At 39.6% G+C, this 21,985-nt stretch overlaps 1 protein-coding gene across 2 annotated transcripts in view; it reads left to right on the top strand.

Moving 5' to 3' along the window:
* Positions 1 to 851: 851 nt before the first annotated feature.
* Positions 852 to 21,985, top strand: part of SNAPC3 (small nuclear RNA activating complex polypeptide 3) — a 36,236-nt gene continuing 15,102 nt past the window's right edge. Inside the window, exons 1-4 of one of the 2 annotated variants that reach the window (XM_008689830.2) lie at positions 852 to 1,200; positions 1,941 to 2,018; positions 13,097 to 13,181; positions 20,791 to 20,895. In XM_008689830.2, the coding sequence (XP_008688052.2) occupies positions 884 to 1,200; positions 1,941 to 2,018; positions 13,097 to 13,181; positions 20,791 to 20,895 (585 nt within the window). In that variant the 5' untranslated portion in view covers positions 852 to 883. The remainder of the gene's footprint in view (positions 1,201 to 1,940; positions 2,019 to 13,096; positions 13,182 to 20,790; positions 20,896 to 21,985) is intronic. The other variant, XM_008689831.2, reaches the window with a different exon arrangement.

The raw sequence follows: 21,985 nt of genomic DNA on the forward strand, positions 1-21,985 counted from the left end.
AACCATTGAACGAGCACTTTAAATGGGTTAAGTATATGATGTGTGAATAACATACCAATAAATAAATAAATAACCAACCAGCGCTCTTTCTGTATGTCCTGCTCCCTCCTTGCGGTCTCTGAGAGACGGGAAAAGCTCCATCTAAAGCTAGACAGTTCCAATCCTGCTTCTATTTCCTTGCAGTTAACTCCTTCCTCAACAGTACCACGGGCATGATAATCCCTGCCTGGAAAGGTTATGATTTTTAAAAATAAAAATGTACATCAGGGTTAATAATGTACGGCTAATGATACACAGTTGACGCTCAATAAACACTACTGTGAATGTGTACAGCAATGCCTACATATATACACAAGAACTCGAGGCTGCTGGGGAGATTTTTTTTAACGACCAGGATCTGGAGGGCCGGCCGTATCCGTGGTCTCAACCCTCGCCGCCCACGTCTCTCAAGCTCTAAGACACTGAGGCAGCAGCGCAGCGCACGAATCCGGGAGCCAAGGAAAAGTCCTGCATCCCGGGCCGAGCAACGGCAATGAACCGGATCGAAGGGCGTACAGAAGCCGCCCCACCTAGCAGAGAGCGATGCTACGTAACCGTGGGGAACCGGAACGGAACAACACAGGTTACCCAGGACCGAGAGCCCAATCAACCGCTCGCCGCATCGCCGCGAGCGGAGAACAATGCGCTCAGCCCTGCGCGCGGAAGCTCGCGGTGCCGCGCCCGGGGGCGTGCCCGGCCTGGTGCCTGCTGGGAAATGCAGTGTCTGAAGCTGTCCCACTCAGCCCCGCCGCTCTTCAGACCGAGCCCGGTGCAACTACAAGTCCCATCACGCTCCGCGAGGTCTTGATAGCCCGGCTTTTGCAGGGAAAGGAGTGGGGCGAACATGGCTGAAGGCAGTCGGGGTGGCCCAGCGTGTCGCGGGATGGACGGCAGGCAGGACCCAGTCTCCAGCAGTGGGAGCAGCAACTTTCCAGAGTACGAGCTTCCGGAGCTAAACACGCGTACTTTCCATGTGGGCGCTTTCGGGGAGCTGTGGCGTGGCCGGTTGCGCGGGGAAGGGGACTTGTCCCTGAAGGAGCCACAGGCATCCGCGTTGCCGGGGAGGCAGGGGGTCGCGGACTGGGGCCAGGAGGATGCTGCGGTGGCCCGGGATCTGGGCTGCAGCCTGGAGGCAGCAGCCGAGCTGCGGACGGTGTGCGGGTGAGTGCGGAGCCGAGAGGCTGTTGCTGCTTGGAGCTAACCTGGGTGCAGCTTTGCTCCTGCGCTCCCCTGGGACTCATCCTTGGGAGGGCATGTGGTGTACTCGCAGGGGTAGGAGGAGGACCGCCCTTCAAAGCTTTCAACCTGCCCGAGCTTTCCTGGAACCCCGGGAGAAGTCCCGTGATAGGAATGCACAATTTCTGCGAGTTGGAGTGAAGGAACGAGAGAGCTGCATAAAAGATTAATTTTTCTACTGGTTAATTGTTTAAGTGCTTGTTAATGTAGAAAAGCATTTAGTAACGGCGATGTGTGTAGCTGCCATTGACAAGACACTTTGACAATGGAGGAACCTTAGTAATGATGAGGCTGAAAAGGGATTTAACCAGAGGAGTGTTAAAACCTTTGATTAATTGTGGTTCTTTTTGGGGACCTGCAGGTATGCTGTTACCGAATATTCCCCCCAAAGTGCCTTTTATGGGGGGTGAAAATATAAAAAAAAAAAACAACTTTTAACGATCTCTTTCTTCGTTTAACCATATTGGCCGCCATACATCAGTCGGCCATGTATCCTTTCTCTGTAGAAAATCCGCAAAGATATCATTGTCTTGAATTCCGGCCTCCTCTGAGCCCCGCCTACTGGATTTTATCTGACTTCGTAATTGTTTAATGATGTATTTAACAAACCTGACTCGCTGTGGACAAGATGGGTGATTGCTTTTTCCTTTTTGTTTATGTTTTAGCCTTGATAAACTGAAGTGCCTTGAGGAGGGTGAGGATCCAGATGTCGTCCCAGAGAATACCGACCTAGTGACTTTGGGGTATGGAAGACTTAACTTTTACTGTGTAGTACTTACTTAAATCTTTTTTCAACATTATAGCATTCACAAGTTAAGAGTACGTAATGTTATCATCCCACCCCCTAAATCCAACCATTAACATTTGGCCCAATTTGCTTTAGCTCTGCGTGTTTGGGATAACCTGCTGCAAGTCTTTTTCTATTGCTGAACCATTCAGTAAGTTTCAGACATCGTAATTCAGACCTAAATATATCAGCGTGTAGCTCCCTTAAGTATAATTCTCCTCCATAATCAGAGTGGTATTATTGTACCTAAGAAAATTAACAGTAAATACATAACCTCTAATGTCCAGTCTGTATTCAGATTTGTTTTTTGTTTATTTTCACTTATTTTTGTGTTTATTTTTAAATGTGTGTTTACAGTTAATCTACTTAGATTCCAGCACAAGCCAAATACTGATAGTGTCTTTCAAACTGTATTCTTTTGTTTTCGATTTTTAATTTTTGACAGATTCCTATTTTTGTGAAATAGGATACCAGTGAATTACTAGGAAAATAGAATTAAAAGACAAACACAATAAAAGTCCTTTAGGTTAGTAGTATTTTTTGAAGATTAAAAAGACTTTATTAAAGAAAACTACCCCCCCACACACAAATTTCCAGATTTCCAGGTCATTATGCTTTTTATTTTTTTCATTTTTTGAAGTATATCATTATCTTGAATTGGGGGAGGGTGGAGAGCATTTGTGCAGGGGTGGGTGGGGTGCAAAGGGAGAGGAGGAGAGAGAATCCTAAGCAGGCTCCACCCTCAGGATGGATGGAGAGCTCAATCTCATGACCCTGAGATTATGACCTGAGCTGAAATCAAGAGTTGGATGCTCGGGGCACCTGGGTGGCACAGCGGTTAAGCGTCTGCCTTCGGCTCAGGGCGTGATCCCGGCGTTATGGGATCGAGCCCCACATCAGGCTCCTCCGCTGTGAGCCTGCTTCTTCCTCTCCCACTTCCCTGCTTGTGTTCCCTCTCTCGCTGGCTGTCGCTATCTCTGTCAAATAAATAAATAAAATCTTTAAAAAAAAAAAAAAGTTGGATGCTCAACTGGGTGAACCACCCAGGTGCCCCTTGAATTTGTTTTTATTGAAATACAGTTGATATACAATGTGTCATTAGTTTCAGGTGGAGGGCGTAGTGATCCGACAGCTCTGTATGTTCTATGCTTACCACCAGTGTAGCTACCATCTGTTAGCTCTTCATAATACCAGTTAACATTACCACTGACTGTATTCTCTATGCTGTCCCCTTATCCCCATGACTTACTTATTCCATGACTGGAAACCTGTACCTGTCACTCTCCTTTACCCATTTTGCCACTCTTCCCACCTTTCCTGGCAGCCATCAGTTTGTTCTCTGTATTTATGGGGCTGTTTTCTGCTTTTTGTGTGCTTGTTTTCTTTTTTAAATTCCACATATCAGTGAAATTATATAGTATTTTTCTTCCTCGGTCTGAATTATTTCACCTCGCATAATACCCTCTAGGTCCATTCATGTTATTGCAGATGGCAAGATTTCATTCTTTTTTATGGCTGAGTAATACTCCATTACACACACCACACCTTTATCCATCTATCCATGGACACTTGAGTTGCTTCCATATCTTGGCTATTGTAAGTAATGCCCTAGTAAACATAAGGATGCGTATATCTTTTGGAATTAGGGTTTTTGTTCTCTTTGGGTAAATACCTAGTCGTGGAATTACTGAGTCATATAGTATTTATATTTTTATTTTTTTCAAGAACCTTCATACTGTTTTCCACAGTGGCTGCACCAGTTTAATTCCTACCAACAGTGCCCAAGGGTTCCTTTTCTCTACATCCTCGCCAAAATTTGTTATTTCTTGTCTTCTTGATTCTAACCATTCTGATTAATTTGAGGTGATATTTCTTGGTGGTTTTGATTTGCATTTCCCTGATGATTAATGATGTTGAGCCTCTTGTCATATGTCTGTTGGCTGTCTTTATGTGTTTTTTGGAGAAATGTCTATTCAGGCCCTCTGTCTTTTTTAATTGGATTATTTGGGGTTTTTTGCTGTTGAGTTGTATAAGTTCTTTATTTTGGATATTGACACTTTATTGGATATGTCATTTATAAATATCTTCTCCCTTTCAGTAGTTTTCCTTTTTGTTGATGATTTTAATTGCTATGCGAAAGCTTTTTATTTTGATATAGTCCCAGTAGTTTATTTTTATTTATTTATTTAAGATTTTATTTTATTTATTTGTCAGAAAGCACAAACAGGGAGAGCAGCAGGTGGAAAAAGAAGCAGGCTCCCCGCTGAGCAAGGAGCCCGATGTGGGACTCGATCCCAGGACCCTGGAATCATGACCTGAGCCAAAGGCAGACACTTAACTGACTAAGCCACCCAGGCATCCCATCCCTTGCCTGAGGAGACATCTTGAAAAATAGTGCTAAGACTGATGTCTAAGAGATTATTGCCTATGTTTCCTTCTAGGAGTTTTATGTTTCAGGTCTCACATTTAGGTCTTTAATGCATTATTGAGTCTATTTTTTGTGTGTGGTGTGAGATAGTGGTTCAGTTTCAGTCCTTCGCCTATAGCTGTCCAGTTTTCCCAACACCGTTTGTTGAAGAGACTGGTATTTCCCCATTGTATATTCTTGCCTCTGTCATAGAGTAATTGACTGTGTGAGTGTGGGTTTATTTCTGGGCTTTCTATTCTCTTCCATTGGTCTATGTGTGTTTTTGTGCCAGTATTATCCTCTTTGATTACCACAGCTTTGTAGTATGGCTTGAAATCTGGGATTGTGATATATCCAGCTTTGTTCTTTCCCAAGATTGCTGTGGCTGTTGCGGGTCTTTTGTGGTTTCATGCAAATTTTTATATTATTTGTTCTAGCTCTGTGAAAAACGCTGTTAGTATTTTGATAGGGATTGCCTTGAACCTGTAGGTGGTTTGGGGTAGTATTGATATTTTACCATGAGCTTGCAGTATCTGTCCATTTGTTTGTGTTGTCTTCAGTTTTTTCAGTAGTGGTTTATAGTTTTCATAGTACAGGTCTTTCACCTCCTTGGTTTAGTTTATAACTTGGTATTTTATTCTTTCTGGAATAAATCTGCAATTGTAAATGGAACTTTTTTTTTTAATTTTTCTTTCTGCTACTTTATTATTAGTGTATAGAAATGCAATCAATTTCTGTACATTAATCTTGTATCGTGCAACTTTATTGAATTCATTTATTACTTCCAATTACATGTTAAATTCAATAGTAAAATTACTATTCATATTCAGGTTACTAATTCATATTGCTGCGAATGTTTCTAAATGCTTACTCTCAAATAGCTCTCAGATCAGTGTTGGTCTGCCAGTCCCACTTTGAGAAACACTGTGCTGTGATAGTGCTACAGAGAAAATGTGTATGTAATGGTGACATTTACAATTTCCAGTTTGTAGCCCACTTACTTCACACCACCTCATCTTTTTGTAATACTTGACCCTACCCTTTCTGTTGTCCCCCTTGAAAATTTAGGTGTTTCAACTCCACCTTGGTTTCTTTTATAATCACTGCCAAATCAGGGGCGCCTGGGCAGTTCAGTCGGTTAAGCATCTGCCTTCATCTCAGATCATGATCCCAGGGTCCTGGGATGGAGCCCCATGTTCAGGCTCTCTGCTCAGCAGGGAGTCTGTTTCTCCCTTTCCTATGCTTGCCCCTCCCCCACTTGTGTACGCGCTCTCTCTCTCTTTCTCTCTGTGTCAAATAAATAAATAAAATCTTTGAAAAAAAAATAGCTGCCAAATCTGTTTCCCTTATCCCCACTGCTAGTGTTTACATTAGTGATACTTGGAGCACCATGAAAGCCTCCCATCTCTCCTACGTCCAGTTTTTTCTTCTGATTTATTCATCTGTGCTACCACCTGAGCGTGCTCATTTGCTGAGATATTGCCAATGGCCATACCTCTGCTCTGGGACAGATTTCAGATTCCTTACGTAGGCCTCCACCTGCAGTCCAGACCTGCCTTTCCAGATTTGTTTTCAACCACTTTCTCTTTCAAATGGCTCAGGAGGCCCCTCTCCCATGTAAAACTCTGTATTTGAGGCCATAAGATTCCTTTCCACATTACTACAACCTGTCTCCCTCACTTAGGAAATAGATTCACTTACAATGTCCAGAACTCTTCTTGTAATATTTCCAAAGTTCTTGAAAACTCGTTGAGAGTCCAGACTCCATCTGTGTATTGCCCTTAAGCTTATTGTGCTGTTTTGCTTCCACTGGTGCTCTTTTACTATCGTTGATTGACGAGTTGGATATTTCTTTCTTTCTTTTTTTTTTTAAAGATTTTATTTATTTATTTAACAGAGATAAAGACAGCCAGAGAGAGAGGGAACACAAGCAGGGGGAGTGGGAGAGGAAGAAGCAGGCTCATAGCAGAGGAGCCTGATGTGGGGCTCGAACCCAGAACGCTGGGATCACGCCCTGAGCTGAAGGCAGACGCTTAACCGCTGTGCCACCCAGGCGCCCCGAGTTGGATATTTCTAAAATGCACATCTGGTTGTGTCTAGACCTTTCACTGGCTCTTAGGCAAAAGTCCAGAGTTACTCAGTGGCTCACAAAGGCCAATGGATCTTGCAGATCTTTTCAGCTCTGTGTCTGCAGTGCTTCGGCCACACTACAGTTTTCAGTTTCTGGAATATGTGCTCACTCCAGGCCTTGGCCTAGAACACTCACGCCTCCTTATCCTTCTTGTCTTGCTGACTTCTCATCCTTCAAGCACTGAAGGACCGTGGACTCCCATTTAGGTCCCGTTTTATGTTCCTGTAGCTCCCTGTACTTCTCTATTAAAATATTCATCACACCTGTGATATACTTGTTTAATTTTCTGTCTTCCTAGCTAGACTTAAAAGTTCCATAAGCTGTGTCTGTCATACATACTGTTGTATCCCCAGTTCCTGGAACTTTGGCACATAATAGGTCAGTAGATATTTGTAGAGTGAGCAGAATAAATGAAACCTTCATAAACTTGAGGAAGTATTTTTTAGCAATTGGCTGAAAAAAGATCGATAATTACTATTTTTTTTTAAAGATTTCTTTTTTATTTTGGGGGGGAGGGGCAGAAGGAGAGGGGGAGAGAATCTAAGCAGACTCCACTCTGAGCATGTGGAGTCTTTCATGGAGCTTGATAGCACGACCCTGAGATCATGACCTGAGCCAAAACCAAGAGTTGGACACTTAACCAACTCCACCACGCAGGAGCCCCGAGATTGATAATTATAAACAAAGCAAACTTTTTTGTTATGGTTAATAAATTACCAATTGGCTTATAATGAATTTTTTTTTTTTGGCTTACAATGATTTTATTAAGCCATGTTGAATAGTAATTTTCAGGTTCCTTTTATGTTGTTTCACCTGGCCGTTTTCTATTACTAGATCATGTGAATCTCCTTGGTTGTCTTCTAGTCCCTTCCACAGGAAATGTGGAAGGAAGTTTATGTATAATCTAATATAAAAGGAGTCAGTATGGCATTATTCTGCTGGGATTATTTATTTATTTATTTATTTTTAAAAAGATTTTATTTATTTATTTGACAGAGATAGAGACAGCCAGCGTGAGAGGGAACACAAGCAGGGGGAGTGGGAGAGGAAGAAGCAGGCTTCCAACAGAGGAGCCTGATGTGGGGCTCGATCCCAGAACTCCGGGATCACGCCCTGAGCCGAAGGCAGACGCTTAACGACTGAGCCACCCAGGCGCCCCTCTGCTGGGATTATTTAGATGTACTTTGAAACTACTATATTTATTAATGACTAACATTAATCTTAACAGTACTGCAAGTAAATTAGATCTGTGCCAAATGCTAAAATTTATATCTCTGTGCTTTCTCTAAATCTTCCTTTCTTCTCTCCACCAATAACTTAAAAAAAAAAACAAAATCTAAATACATGACCCCTTTATTATGGCATAAAACGAATAAAATACACTTCTAGCACCCCTCCCCCTGGTCTAATAAAGGAGCTGCTGGGCTCATTTTATGCCTGTAAGGAGAAAAAAAAGCACTTGAAATAGGTCGATTCTCCTCTGAAACATGCTGCTGTCTTTGAGTCATACCAAGCTAAATAACTTGTTATCAGCATTTTGGAAATTTTTTAGCTGCTTGAAGATTGTAATTCCTAGGAACAGGAGCAATCCTTGCTACTACATGGGTACTACTGAAGCTTATCTGTCATCCCAAAAGCTTCAGCAACATTAGTTTTAATACAATAGCAAGTTCATTAAGTCTGCCCATTCCTCTCACTTTGCTGGCCAACAAACCACTGCTCAGTGCACCATTTAAAGAATATAAAAGGGGGGCGCCTGGGTGGCACAGCGGTTAAGCGTATGCCTTAGGCTCAGGGCGTGATCCCAGCGTTATGGGATAGAGCCCCACATCAGGTTCCTCCGCTGTGAGCCTGCTTCTTCCTCTCCCACTTCCCCTGCTTGTGTTCCCTCTCTCGCTGGCTGTCTCTATCTCTGTCAAATAAATAAATAAAATCTTTAAATAAATAAATAAATAAAAAATAAAGAATATAAAAGGGAAACTTCAGAATCCTGCACGAAAAAGAGAACCACAGAATTGAAGGACTCAACCCTCCCTACCACCAAAACAAAAACAAACGAAAAAACACTCTAGTTACCTGGGTTTTGTCAGAATGACAGAAAAGAGTATCATTAAACTAGGAATCTTATAAACCCTCTTCCACCACAAGTATCACAAAATGAATAAGAAGAAATAAAATCCACAGGGAATTTATTGCAGAAAATCAGGAAACAATTGTTTATACAAATCAGCTGAGGAAATCTCCTTCTCCCAGGAAATAACTAGGAAACAAGAAAACTGTAAGTCGGGGCGCTTGGGTGGCTGAGTCATTAGGCTCAGGGTGTGATCCCAGAGTCCTGGGATTGAGCCCCGCATGGGGCTCCTTGCTCCTCTGGGAGCCTGCTTCTTCCTCTCCCACTCCCCCTGCTTGTGTTCCCTCTCTTGCTGGCTGTCTCTCTCTCTCTCTCTCTCTCTCTCTCTCTCTGTGTCAAATAAATAAATAAATAAAATGTTTAAAAAAAAAAGAAAACTGTAAGTCTACATTCTAAATAAAATTGAATATACTAAAACAAGCATTTGAGGATAGAAAAACCAGTTTGGATCTGAAATTTTGATTTCAGAAATGATGAGAAAAAGGAGAAATGGGAAAAAAAAGTGATGGAACTCAGATAATAGAAGAAAAAGACAGAAATTTCCCAAATGAATTATGAGATAACTGAAGCAGAATAGACGCAAATGGAATTTTAATAAGAGGCAATGAAAGGGACGCCCGGGTGGCTCAGTCGAAGGGTCTGCCTCCGGCTCAGGTCGTGGTCCCAGGGTCCTGGACTGAGTCCCGCATCAGGCTCCCTGCTCATGGGGGAGCCTCTTTCTCCCTCAGCCTGCAGCTCTCCTGCTTGTGCACGCACTCTCTCTCTGACAAGTAAATAAAATCTTAAAAAAAAAAAAGGCAATGAAGGGCATGAATACGGTCAAGAGAATGCAAGTGATGTAAAGAAAGAAATTGAGTGAGAGAAAGTGGGGGAAATGGAAAACAAGACAAAAATATATTATGAGTCCTTAAGAAAGGAAAACAAAGCAATTGAACAAAATTAATATTTAGTCTAAAAAATTTTCCAGATTAGAAAAAAAGCTGAATCTACAAATTAAAAGGGCCCACTGGGTATCAAGGAAAATTAATCCAAAATTATCAATTCTGAGACATATCCTAATAAAACTATTAGATTTCAGAGATAAAGATAGATAAGAGATAAGGATCAAGGCACTAAGGCAAAAAGAACAGGTAATGTACAAAGGTGAAAGAATTAGAATGGCATTAACTTTGCAAAACTAACATACAGAGAAGGCAACAGTGGAGCAGGATTTTTTTTAAAAAGCTCTGTGAAAGCAAGGATTTTATATCTAGTTGAAATGTCTTGCAATATCGAGGCTGTAGAAAAAAATTTTAATACACAGGATATTGGGTAGTTACCCACGAGCTATTTCTGAGGAATATACTCAAGGATTAGCTTCATCCAACCAAATGATGACGGGGAAATTTTCACCAAAGGACTAATAGAGTAAGGATGAGGGTGGAAGGCTACTATACAAATATCGTATATTGTAACAAATTAGAATGTTGTAGCTAAAAAAATGGATGAGAAAAGAGGAAGAAGATAATGCATAGGCAATAAGTACATCTTAATACTGACAAAAAAGCTTGACAAACTTAGTAAAATATTAAATAAGAAAATGGGTAATGAAGGGTATTAAAAATCTGTAAGTACAAGGTAATCACTGGAACAAAAATACAAATGACAAACCCTCCTCAATTTCTAAAAAACAGACAAGCAAAACTACACATGTCATAATGGACAAAACAGCTAACGTAACAAAATACATGAGTTAGAAAATGTGATGGCATTGAGACCGAAGGCATCAGTCCTATACAACCTGCTAAGAGGGGTTTGGCTCACAAAACAAAAACCTTGCATGGGCAATAGACATATGTAAGATAAAGTGATTCAGAGAAAACTAAAGGATTGGACAAAAGTATACCAGATAAATGGAAAGAAAAATTGAACAGCTTATAGCTGTCCTGATATGAGACGGATAGATTTCAAGCCCTAAAACATTAAATGTGACAAAGGTCACTTTTTAAAAAGTTTGTTTATTTATTTGACAGCAAGAGAGCACAAGCAGGGGAGCAGGGCAGAGGGAGAGGAAGAAGCAGACTCCCCACTGAGCAGGGAGCCCAATGTAGGACTCGACCCCAGGACCCTGAGATCGTGACCTGAGCTGAAACCAAGAGTCAGACGCTTAACCCACTGAGCCACCCAGGTGCCCCCAAAGGTCACATTTTAATGCTAAAACCATAAACCCCAATTAAGATAGACTCCTTTGGAATACACACACACATCACACACATATATTCACATATTCACATATATATGTATGTATACACACACCAAATAATGTAGTGATTAACTTTATAAAACAAAACTACAGGAGATGCAACTCACAGTAGGACACTTTAATGACAAATGGTAAAAAAATAAGAAATGAAAGTTCTAAACAATGTGATCAATAGGTTGTGTCTTATGGAGATCTATATACTTAAAATTTATGAGCTGATACATGGCACACCCACAAAAGTTGATTGTATATTAGGCCACAAAACATTATTAACATCCATAAAGTAGAAAATATTATAACACTCTGATCACAACATAATAAAACTAGAGTTTACTAAAAAAACAAGAATCAGGCCATTCTAGGGGTACCTTGGTGGCTTGGTCAGTTGGGTGTACGACTCTTTTTTTTTTTTTTAATGATTTTTTATTATATTATGTTAGTCACCGTACAGTACATCCCCGGTTTCCGATGTAAAGTTCGATGATTCATTAGTTGCGTATAACACCCAGTACACCATGCAATACGTGCCCTCCTTACTACCCATCACCGGTCTATCCCATTCCCCCACCCCCCTCCCCTCTGTGGGTGTACGACTCTTGGTTTCTGTTCAGGTCGTGATCTCAGGGTTGTGACATCAGGCTCCACTAGAAAGGGAACACAAGCACGGGCGGGGGGGTGGGGCTGGAGAGGGAGAAGCAGGCTCCCTGCTGAGCAGAGAGCCCGATGTGGGGCTCTGTGGGGTTCCGTCCCAGGATCCTGGGATCATGACCTGAGCTGAAGGCAGACGCTTAAAGACTGAGCCACCCAGGTGCCCTTTTTTTTTTTTTTAAATCACACCATTCTACTTGGAAATTTTAAAACTCATTAAATACAGGCATACCTTGGGGATCTTGTAGGGCAGTTCCAGACCACTGCAATAAAGCAAATACAGCAATGAAGCGAGTCAGATGAATTTTTTGGTTTCTCAGTGCCGATAAAAGTTTTTTTTTTTTTAAAGATTTTATTTATTTATTTGAGAGAGAGAGAGAGAACACAAGCAGTGGAGAGTAGCAGAGGGAAAGGGAGAAGCAGAGTCCCCACTGAGCAGGGAGCCCAGCGTGGAACTCAATTTCAGGACCCTGGGATCATGACCTGAGCCAAAGGCAGAAGCTTAACCGACTGAGCCACCAGGCATCCTATAAGTTATGTTTATACTAAAGTGTGCAGTGGTTTAATGTCTGGAAAGGATATACTTCAAGTAAGCACTTTATTGGTAAAAAATGCTAAAATTTGAGCTTTCAGTAGTCATAATCTCTGATGACAGTTAACCATAACATATACTATAATAAAGAAAAAATTTGAAATATTAGGGAGATAAGAGTCGATAAAGAAGAAAAACTAGCTCTGTCAGTGATATGATAGTATGCCTGAAAAATTCCAAAGAAATCAATGCTAAAACAAACAGGAAAAACCAGAATTTAGTGTAAGAGCAGGATACAGAATTGATATATATTAAAAAAAAATAGCCTTCATATATACAGACTAAACAATTAGAGGACATATTGGTGAAGAAAAGTCCCATTTATAATAGTCAAAAAGAAGATTAAATACTTAAGAATAAATTCAACAATAAATATGTAACAGCCTTGGTAAGGAAAATTTTTAAAACACTCTGGGAAGACTTGGAAAAAGACTTGAAAATATTGAAAGATGTCCTCTCTTCTTGGATAGAAATCCTAAAAATTATTATGCTGGCAGTTCTTTTATTTTTTTAAGATTGATTTATTTATTTTAGAGAGGGAGAGCAGGGAGAGAGGGAGAGAAGCAGACTCAGCCTGTACTATTTTTACAGCGTCTTTTAGCTCTAAGTCTAAAATTAGTTCAGAATTCATTCATGGGGCGCCTGGGTGGCTCAGTCAGTTAAGTGTCTGACTTGATGTCGGCTCAGGTCATGATCTCAGACTTGTGAGATCACTGGGCCTGGAGCCTGCTTGGGATTCTCTCTTCCTCTCCCTTTGCCCCTGCCACTGTCTCTCTCCCTCTCTCAAAAAAGAAATTTAATTCAAATAAAAGTTAAGTATTAAAGATCCCTTGAGAGACCCATTAAAAGTATTGAAGTTTGATTTTTCTTATTCCTCTAATAGGGTTAGAAAAAGGCTTATGGAACAGCGGGAAGAAACCATAACAATAGATCGGGTTTGCAGACAAGAAACATTTGCTTATGAGATGGTAAGAGTCTCATCTTTCTTTTTTTTTTTTCCCCATGAAACAGTGAACACTCTGTCATTGGGTGTTAGTGATGACTGTAAGGTGTCTTTATATTGGATATGCTTAGTTGAAAATAAACTTAGAGAAACCTCATTGGGACTGGGAACTGGTAGGAGAAAAAGACCCACAGAATTCAAGTGATGGCACATTTGACACTTTTATTCTTGCATTCATTCATTCATTCATTCAATTTATTTAGATTTTATTTATTTAGATTTTATTTATTTAGCAGAGAGAGAGTGAGAGAACACAAGCAGGGGGAGCAAGACAGGGAAAAGCAGGCTCCCTGCTGAGCAGGGAACCTGATGCGGGGCTTGATCCCAGGACTCTGGGATCATGACCTGAGCTGGAGGCAGACACTTAACTGAGCCACCCAGGCGCCCTTTTATTTCTGCTTTTAGTTTGGTTTTGTTCTCTATATTAGGCTAAATTCATGCCTTTTCATCCCCCAATTGCTGGTACTTTTGTTCTGCTTCTGATTTTGGTTTAACCACATTCTTAATGTACCATCTCTTATGTAAACCCTCAGAAAAATTTAAGATGATAAATAATGAGGAATTAAGTGTTAGACATGATGTGTTCATTCAGTACCTATTCTTTTTTTTTTTTTTAAGATTTTATTTATTTATTTGAGAGAGAGAGAGAGCATGAGGGGGGGAAGGGTCAGAGGGAGAAGCAGATTCCCTGCTGAGCAGGGAACCTGATGCAAGACTCAAACCTGGAACTCCAGGATCATGACCTGAGCCGAAGGCAGTCGCCTAACCAACTGAGCCACCCAGGCGCCCTCATTCGGTACCTATTCTTGAGGACCTCCTGTGTGTCAGATGCTGTGTTGGGCACTTGATAGTACACCTGTTTTCTCTCCCACTTGTTTTTTATTGTGGTAAAATTTACATAATATAAAATGTACTATTTTAAGCATTTTTAAGTGTTTGATTTAAGTGGCATTAAGTACATTCACTGTGTCGTGTATCCATCACTATTTCCAGAACTACTTCATCTCAAACAGAAATTCTATACTGAGTAAATAACTCCCCATTTTCCTTTCCCTCAGCCCTTGGTAACCTTTATTCTACTTTCTGTCTCTGTGAATTTGCCTGTTCATGCAATATTTGTCCTTTTTTGTTCAGCTTATTTTACTTGGTATAATGTTCTAAAGGTTTATCTGTGTGTGGTATGTATCAGGACTTCATTCCTTCTTTTGACTGAATAATTTTTCCTTGTATGGATATACCAGATATTGTTTATCTGTTCATCTTCTGATGGACATTTGGCTTCTTTCCATTTTTTGGCTATTGTAAATAATGCTGCTTTGAACACCAGTATACAGGTATCTGTTTGAGTCCATTTTCAGTTCTTTTCGGCATATACCTGGGAGTACAATTGCTCAGTCATATGGTGATTCTAGGTTTAACATCTTGAGGAAGCACCAAACTTTTCCCTAGGAGCTGCATCGTTTGACAGTCCCACCAGCAGTGCACAAAGGCTCCGATTTCTCCACATACTCTTCAACATTTGTTATTTTCTGGTTTTTGAGAATAGCCATCCGAGTGGGCATAAAGTGGTATCTCATGATTTCAATTTGCACTTCCCAGATGCTGAGTGATGTTGAGTATCTATCTTTTCATGTGCCTTTTGGCCATTTGTTTATCATCTTTGGAGAAATGTCTATTCTAGTTCTTTACTAGTTTTTCAATTGGCTTGTCTCTTTGTTGAGTTGTAAGAGTTCTTTGTATATTCTGGATACTAGACCATTACCATATGTGTGGTTTTACAATGTTTTCTCCCATCTACATGTTGTCTTTTCACACTCTTGATAGTGTACTCTGATGTACAAAAGTTTTAAAGCTTGATTAAGTTCACTTTATCTGTTTTTTGTTATTGTTGGTATCTGTGCTTTTGATGTCATACTTAGAAACTGTTGGCAAATCCAGTGTAATGAAGCTTCCCCCCCGTGTTTTGTTCCAAGAGTTCATAGTTTTAGCTCTTAGTTCAAGTCTTTGATGCATTTTGAGTTAATTTTTATATATGATATAAGGAAAAGGTTTAACTTCATTTGTTTGTGGATATCCAGTTTTCCCAGCACCATTTGTTGAAGAATGGTCTATTGAATGGTCTTGACACCTTCGTTAAAAGTCAGTTGACCATATAAGATTTATTTCTCAGTACTCTATTCTATTCCATTAGTCTATATGTCTGTTTTATCCTCATTCTAATCCTGTTTTGATTATTATAGCTTTGTGGTCATTTTTGAAATTGGGAAATGTGAGTCTTCCCATTTCAATCTTTTTCAGGATTGTTTGGCTGTTTATGGTAGCTCAAAATTCCCTAGGAATTTTCGGAGGGTTGTTTTTTTTTTTTAAGATTTTATTTATTTATTTGACAGAGAGAGAGACAGCCAGTGAGAGAGGGAACACAAGCAGGGGGAGTGGGAGAGGAAGAAGCAGGCTCCCAGCAGAGGAGCCTGATGTGGGGCTCGATCCCGTAACGCCAGGATCATGCCCTGAGCCGAAGGCAGACGCTTAACTGCTGTGCCACCCAGGTGCCCCTCGGAGGGTTGTTTTATTTCTGGATTAAAAAAAAAAAAAGAAACCCCACAGAGATTTTGGTAGGGATTGAATTGATTCTGTATATGAATTGGGGTAGTATTGTCATCTAAACATCTAATCCATGAACAGGCTGTGTCTTTCAATTTATTTAAGTTGTCATTAATCTTGTTCAGTAACGTTTTGTAATTTTTAAGTGTTCAAGTGTTTATTTCTTCCTTTTTTTTTTAAGGTTTTTTATTCTTTTAAAGTAATTTCTACACCCACCCAACATGGGGCTTGAACTCACAACCCTGAGATCAAGAGTCGCATGCTCTACCAACTGAACCAGGCAGGCACCCCAAGTCTTTTCATTTCTGTTAAATTTATTCCTAAGTATTTTATTCCTTTTGATGCTATTTTAAATGGAATTTTTTTTCTTAATATCCTTTTCAAGTTGTACAGAGCTAGTATGTAGAAATACAACTGTTTTTGTGTGTTGATTTTGTAGCCTGCAACTTTGGTAAATTTATTAGCTCTAATAGGTATTTTATGTGGATTCTTCAGGATTTTGTGCGTAGAAGATCATGCCTATCATCTGCAAACAGAAATAACTATCTCTTTCTAATTTGTTTGCTCATTCACTCTTCTTCCTTCCTTCCTTCCTTTTTTTTAATCTAATTGTTCTAGTCAGAATTTCTAGTACTGTGTTGAATAGAAGTGGCAAAGTGCACATCCTTACAGTCTTTCACCATTGAGTATGATTTTAGTGTGGATTTTTCATATATGTCCTTCATCATGTTGAGGACGTACCCTTCTGTTCCTAGTTTATTCAGTGCTTTTATTGTGAAAGGGGATTGGATTTCCTCATACTTTTTCTGCATTTTAGTGAAATAATGATGTGGGTTTTTCCCATCCTTCTGTTAGTGTGGTGTATTACATTGATTTGCAAGTGTTGACCTACTCTTGCATCCTGAGGATAAATCCCACTTGGTTGTGGTATATAATCCTCTTCATATGCTGCTGATTTTGGTTTGCTAGTATGTTGGTTTTAAAGATTATTTATTTACTTAAGATAGAGCGGGGGGGGGGCGGTGCAGGAAGAAGCAGGCTCTCTGCTGAGCAGGGAGCCGGTACCGAGCAGGGAGCCGGTACCGGGACTAGATCCCAGGACTATGAGATCATGACCTGAGCCGAAGGCAGATGCTTAACCAGCTGAGCCACCCAGGCGCTCCGGTTTGCTAGTATTTTGTTAGGGAGTTTTGCATTTACATTTATAAGGGATATTGGCCTGTAGTTTTCTTGTGGTGTCTTTGTTAGACTTTGGTATCAGAGTATGTTGATCTCATAGAATGAGTTAAGAAGTATTCCCTTCTGCTGTCTCTCTGTCAAATAAATAAATAAATAAAATCTTAAAAAAAAAAAAAAAGAAGTATTCCCTTCTGGGGGCGCCTGAGTTGTTGGGCCTCTGCCTTCTACCCAGGTTATGATCCCAGGGTCGTGGGATCGAGCCCCATGTCGGGCTCCCAGCTTAGTGGGGGTCTGCTTCTCCCTCTCTCTCAAATAAATAAATAAAATCTTTAAAAAAAAAAAAAGGATTACCTCGGGGCTTCTGGCTGGTTCAGTCGGTAGAGCATGTGACTCTTGATCTCAGGGTTATCAGTTCAAGCCCCACATTGGGCATAGAGCTTACTGTTTAAAAAAAAAAAAAGGATTACCTCGGGGCTTCTGGCTGGTTCAGTCGGTAGAGCATGTGACTCTTGATCTCAGGGTTATCAGTTCAAGCCCCACATTGGGCATAGAGCTTACTGTTTAAAAAAAAAAAAAAAGTATTCTCTCTTCTTCAGACTTCTTGGAAGACGTTGAGGAGGACTGATGTTAATTCTTTGGTACAGTTCACCGGTGAAACCATCTAGTCCTGGGCTTTTCTTTGTTAAGAGGTTTTTAATTACTATTCAGTCTCCTTACCATTATATCATCACTACACCAATATACCATTAATATTCAGATTTTCTATTTTTTCCTGGATTAGTTTTGATTGTTACCTTCCTTCTGCTAGTTTTTGGTTTAGTTTGCTCTTCTTTTTCCAGTTCCTTAGTATATACAGTAAGGTTATTTACTTGAGATTGTTCTTTTTTAATACAGATGTTTACAGCTGTAAGTTTCCCTCTTTATTTGCTTTTACTGCATCCTGTAAGTTTCTTATGTTCTGTTTTCGTTTTCATTTGTCTAAAGGTATTTTCTCATTTCCCTTGTGATTTCTTTTTTGACCCATTGGTTGTTTAAGAGTGTGTCGTTTAATTTCCACTGACGTTTTTAGTTTTTTTCCTATTATGATTTCTAGTTTTATTCAGTTATAATCAGAAAATATACTTTTCATGATTTAAGTACTTTCAAATTCATAAGACTTGGTGGTCTATCTCGGAATCGTTCATGTGCACTTGAGAAGACTGGATGGAGTGTTCTGTATGTCAGTTAGGTCTCATTGATTTGTAATGTTATTAATTTTCTGTGTGGTTATTTTATTCATTATTGGAAGTGGGGTATTGAAGTTTCCACCTATTATAGAACAGTGTATTTCTCCCTTCAATTCTGTCAGTTTTGCTTCATATATTTTGGCATTCTCTTGTTAGCTACATATGTATATAATTACTGTGTCTTCTTTTTGGATTGCATATTTTATTAATATACAGTGTCCTCCTTTGTCTCCTGTAACCTTTTCTGACTTAAAGTCTATTTTGTCTGACGATAACGTAGGTTTCATTTGGTTACTATTTGTGTGGAATATCTTTTTCCATTTTTTTACTTTCAACCTCTTTGTGTCTTCACGTCTAAAGTGAGTCTCTTACAGAGAGTATATAATCAAATATTTTTAATCCATTCTGCCAATCTTTCCCTTTTTAATGGGAAAGTTTAGCCCATCTGTATTTAAACTAATTACTGATGAGGATTTATTTCTACCATTTAGGTATCTGTATGTCATACCTATCTTTTGTTCCTTGGTTCCTCTATTGTCTTTTTTTTTTTTTTTTTTTGGTATTCAGTTGAATTTTTATGGTGTATTTTTTATTCCTTCTTTCCATATGTATGTGTACTAATAAGTACACTTCCCATGTGTACTTATTTTCATAGTGGTTACCTTGTGGATTACAATTACCATCTTAAAATTATAACAGCCTAGTCTTAATAATACCAACTTTGTTTCAGTAGTACCTTGAAGGATAGATACTCCGCTTATATACATCTCTGTCCTTCTCCCCTGATGTTGTTACTTACTGTCTCAGATCACATCTTTATGTGTCTTTTAACATAAGTTCATAAATATTGTTTTATGCATTTGCTTTTGGGAAAAAAGTTATAAACTAAAAGTACACTAGCTCTGGCTTACATTGCCTATGTAGTTGCCGTTACCAGTGTTCTTTATTTCTTCTTATGGATTCAGGTTACTGTCTAGTGTCCCCTGATTTCATCCTGAAGAACTCTCTTTAGCATTTCTTATACAAAGCCTACGGGTAATGAACTCCCTCATAGTTTATATTTTTTTATCTGAAAAGGCCTTAATTTCTTTTTAATTCCTGAAGGATAGTTTTGCCAGGTATAGAATTCTTGGTTAATGGTTTTTTTCTATCTTTTATGACTTCAAATATGTTGTCCTACTCCAGCTCACTGGGTGCATTTAAAACAGTTGATTTAGCATCTTTGGTAACGTCCTCAAGTTATCTGGGCTTCCTCAAGGGTGGTTTTTGTCAAATTTTTTTTCTTGTGAATGTGACATATTTTCTTGTTTCTTTGTGTACTTTATGTTTTTGTTGAGAGCAACAAATCTATACTGGACGTTCTGAATATATTTTTTTTACTTGTTGATTGTTGGAGCTGGGTGTACTCCTTGTTGTATATGGTTATGGATATTTCTGTTTCATTTATCTCTGTGGGCAGCCAGTGGCCTGTTCAAGATTTCCTTAAATGTCTGCCTCCACAAATTAAAAAAAAAAGAAAGAAAGGAAAAAGGCCCTGTTTCTAAATTTCCTGGTAGCTGCTGCTGTGGGAGGCCACAGTGGTGGCAGGAGGCCCAGTACCCTGGCAAGTGTCTACACCAGGCCATCAGGGCATTTACCAGAGCAGCCAAAATAACTCCCAGTTTTGGGAGAACAAGGTCTTCATTGCTTGTCATGGCATCAGCCATCTGTTCAGGAACACGGGCCCTTATTTCCACATCTGCAGTGGGGCTGGGGAACGGGAGATGGTAGTTGGTTTGCACTCTGTGCTTAATAATGAAAGATCAGCAGCTTGTCCTTTCATCAAGCACTTTCATGGTTGATGTAACTGACTGATCAGGTTCCAGAATTCCAAAATAATTGATTCCAATCTCTCTTTCCATCTTACTGGTTGCTTTGGTGGAGGGACTGATCTCTAGAGCTGTCTGCTATGCCGTTTTGTATATTGTCACTCCCTCTTATTTTTGCACCTGTACTTCTTAACTAGTCTACTCTGGGGGTCTCTATGTTATAGTTATTGTGCACACATAATAGAAGCGTGAGGTATTACAGACGTGATAATGTAAAAAGCAAGACAATGTTGGTTTTAGAGCCAAACTGATCTGCATTTGCGTGCAAACTTGCTGATTTACCTTGCTGTCTGAACCTCTGTGCCTCTGTCAGATAGCTTTCGTAATAACACGAGAGGAGGTATGTGAAAGTGTTACTAGCAACTGTAAATGCCAATGTTATACCAACATTAGGGGATATTCCTGTTTTATCATCAGTTGCTAAGCATTTAGTACCAACCATTATTAGATGCTTTATGTACACATTCCCAGCAATAGTTCTATAAAATGAGTGTTTTCTGTTTTTGTTTTTTTTTTGTTTTTTTTTTAACAAAAGATGAAACTAAAGCTTAGAGAGGTTTTAATAATTTTTTTGAACTAAAATTAGGAGTCAAAGCAAGGGCTGTCTGACGCTAGCCCTTGCTTACAGCTGTTGCCCACACTGCCTCGTAGCTGAGTCACACTGTGATTTTAAGGTCTCTTACTTGTTTTTCTCCTTCAGGAGTCACATGCCATAGGAAAAAAGCCTGAAAATCCAGCAGACATGATTGAAGAAGGGGAGCTTATCCTATCTGTGAATATTTTATACCCTGTTATATTTCATAAGGTCAGTAGTAAAACCTTTTGAATTTCATGGATAATATGGGTGACTTTTGTCAAAGGGTTTAATTATTTGAAGAGTTGCAGTTCTTAGGGTTCAAAATAAATGCAAACATGCTGTTTTATGTAGGTTATAATATTAGAATGCATTATTCCTAATTGTTGCACTGGAAGCACCTGAAAGTATATGTAAATCCACAATGATTCTAATTGTATGAATTCTTGGGTTTGTTTTCTTAGTTTTGTTGTTTTTTGTTTTTTTACAGAATAGGTGACTGGTAAAGGAGTAGGGTAACCTTTGTTCACCAATTCAGAATACTTGGGAAGTTGTCTAACTAAAGACAGCTCTTCTTTGATGAAAATGCAGAAAGTGAACAGGAATATTCAGAAATTTCTTAGAGGTCGCTCATAAAAAGAATTCTGTCCTAGCCCTGAGTGTGTGTATTCCTGATTCCCCATATAGATGTCACAAACTTTGATAAGGTTTAATTGAAATATTACTATACATGAATTGCATTTGTGAATAGTCAGTAATGAAGCATCTGGGACATTGTTAGTACTAATTACCTTGTTTGATTAAGATCTGAAATTACCAGTCAAACCAAACCAATAAAACTGAACCCTAGGTCTATAACATGAGAGTAGTGTATAGATTGTTTGACGTGAATGAGGTAACTTGCAGGAAATTTTAAAACACACTGCTGCTGGGGCACCTGGGTGGCTCTGTTAGTGTAGATTGGCCAACTCTTGATCTCAGGGTTGTGAGTTCAAGCCCTGGGTTGGATGTGGAGCCTACTTAAAATAATAATAATAAATAAAACACAATGCTGCTAGGTGAAGTTATATTCCAAAGGTTCTTGGTAATTAATTCCTTTTAGTAGCATCTTGATTATAAACTTTAGCTTAAACTAAAAAAGGTTCTGTTGCCAAGTGTCTTCGTCGTTGCGGCTGCTGCAACAACGTATGACTGATGGAGCGGCTTGTAACCAGGAGTTTGTCCCAGTTCTGGGTGCTGGTGGTCTAAGCTCAGGGGGCCAGCACAGGCAGGTGAGGGCCCTCTTCCAGCTCACAGACTTGTCAGGTGGCAGAAGGAGCTA

Source organism: Ursus maritimus, unplaced genomic scaffold (genome assembly GCF_017311325.1).
Source record: "Ursus maritimus isolate PB19 unplaced genomic scaffold, ASM1731132v1 scaffold_17, whole genome shotgun sequence".
Classification (NCBI taxonomy): domain Eukaryota; kingdom Metazoa; phylum Chordata; class Mammalia; order Carnivora; family Ursidae; genus Ursus; species Ursus maritimus.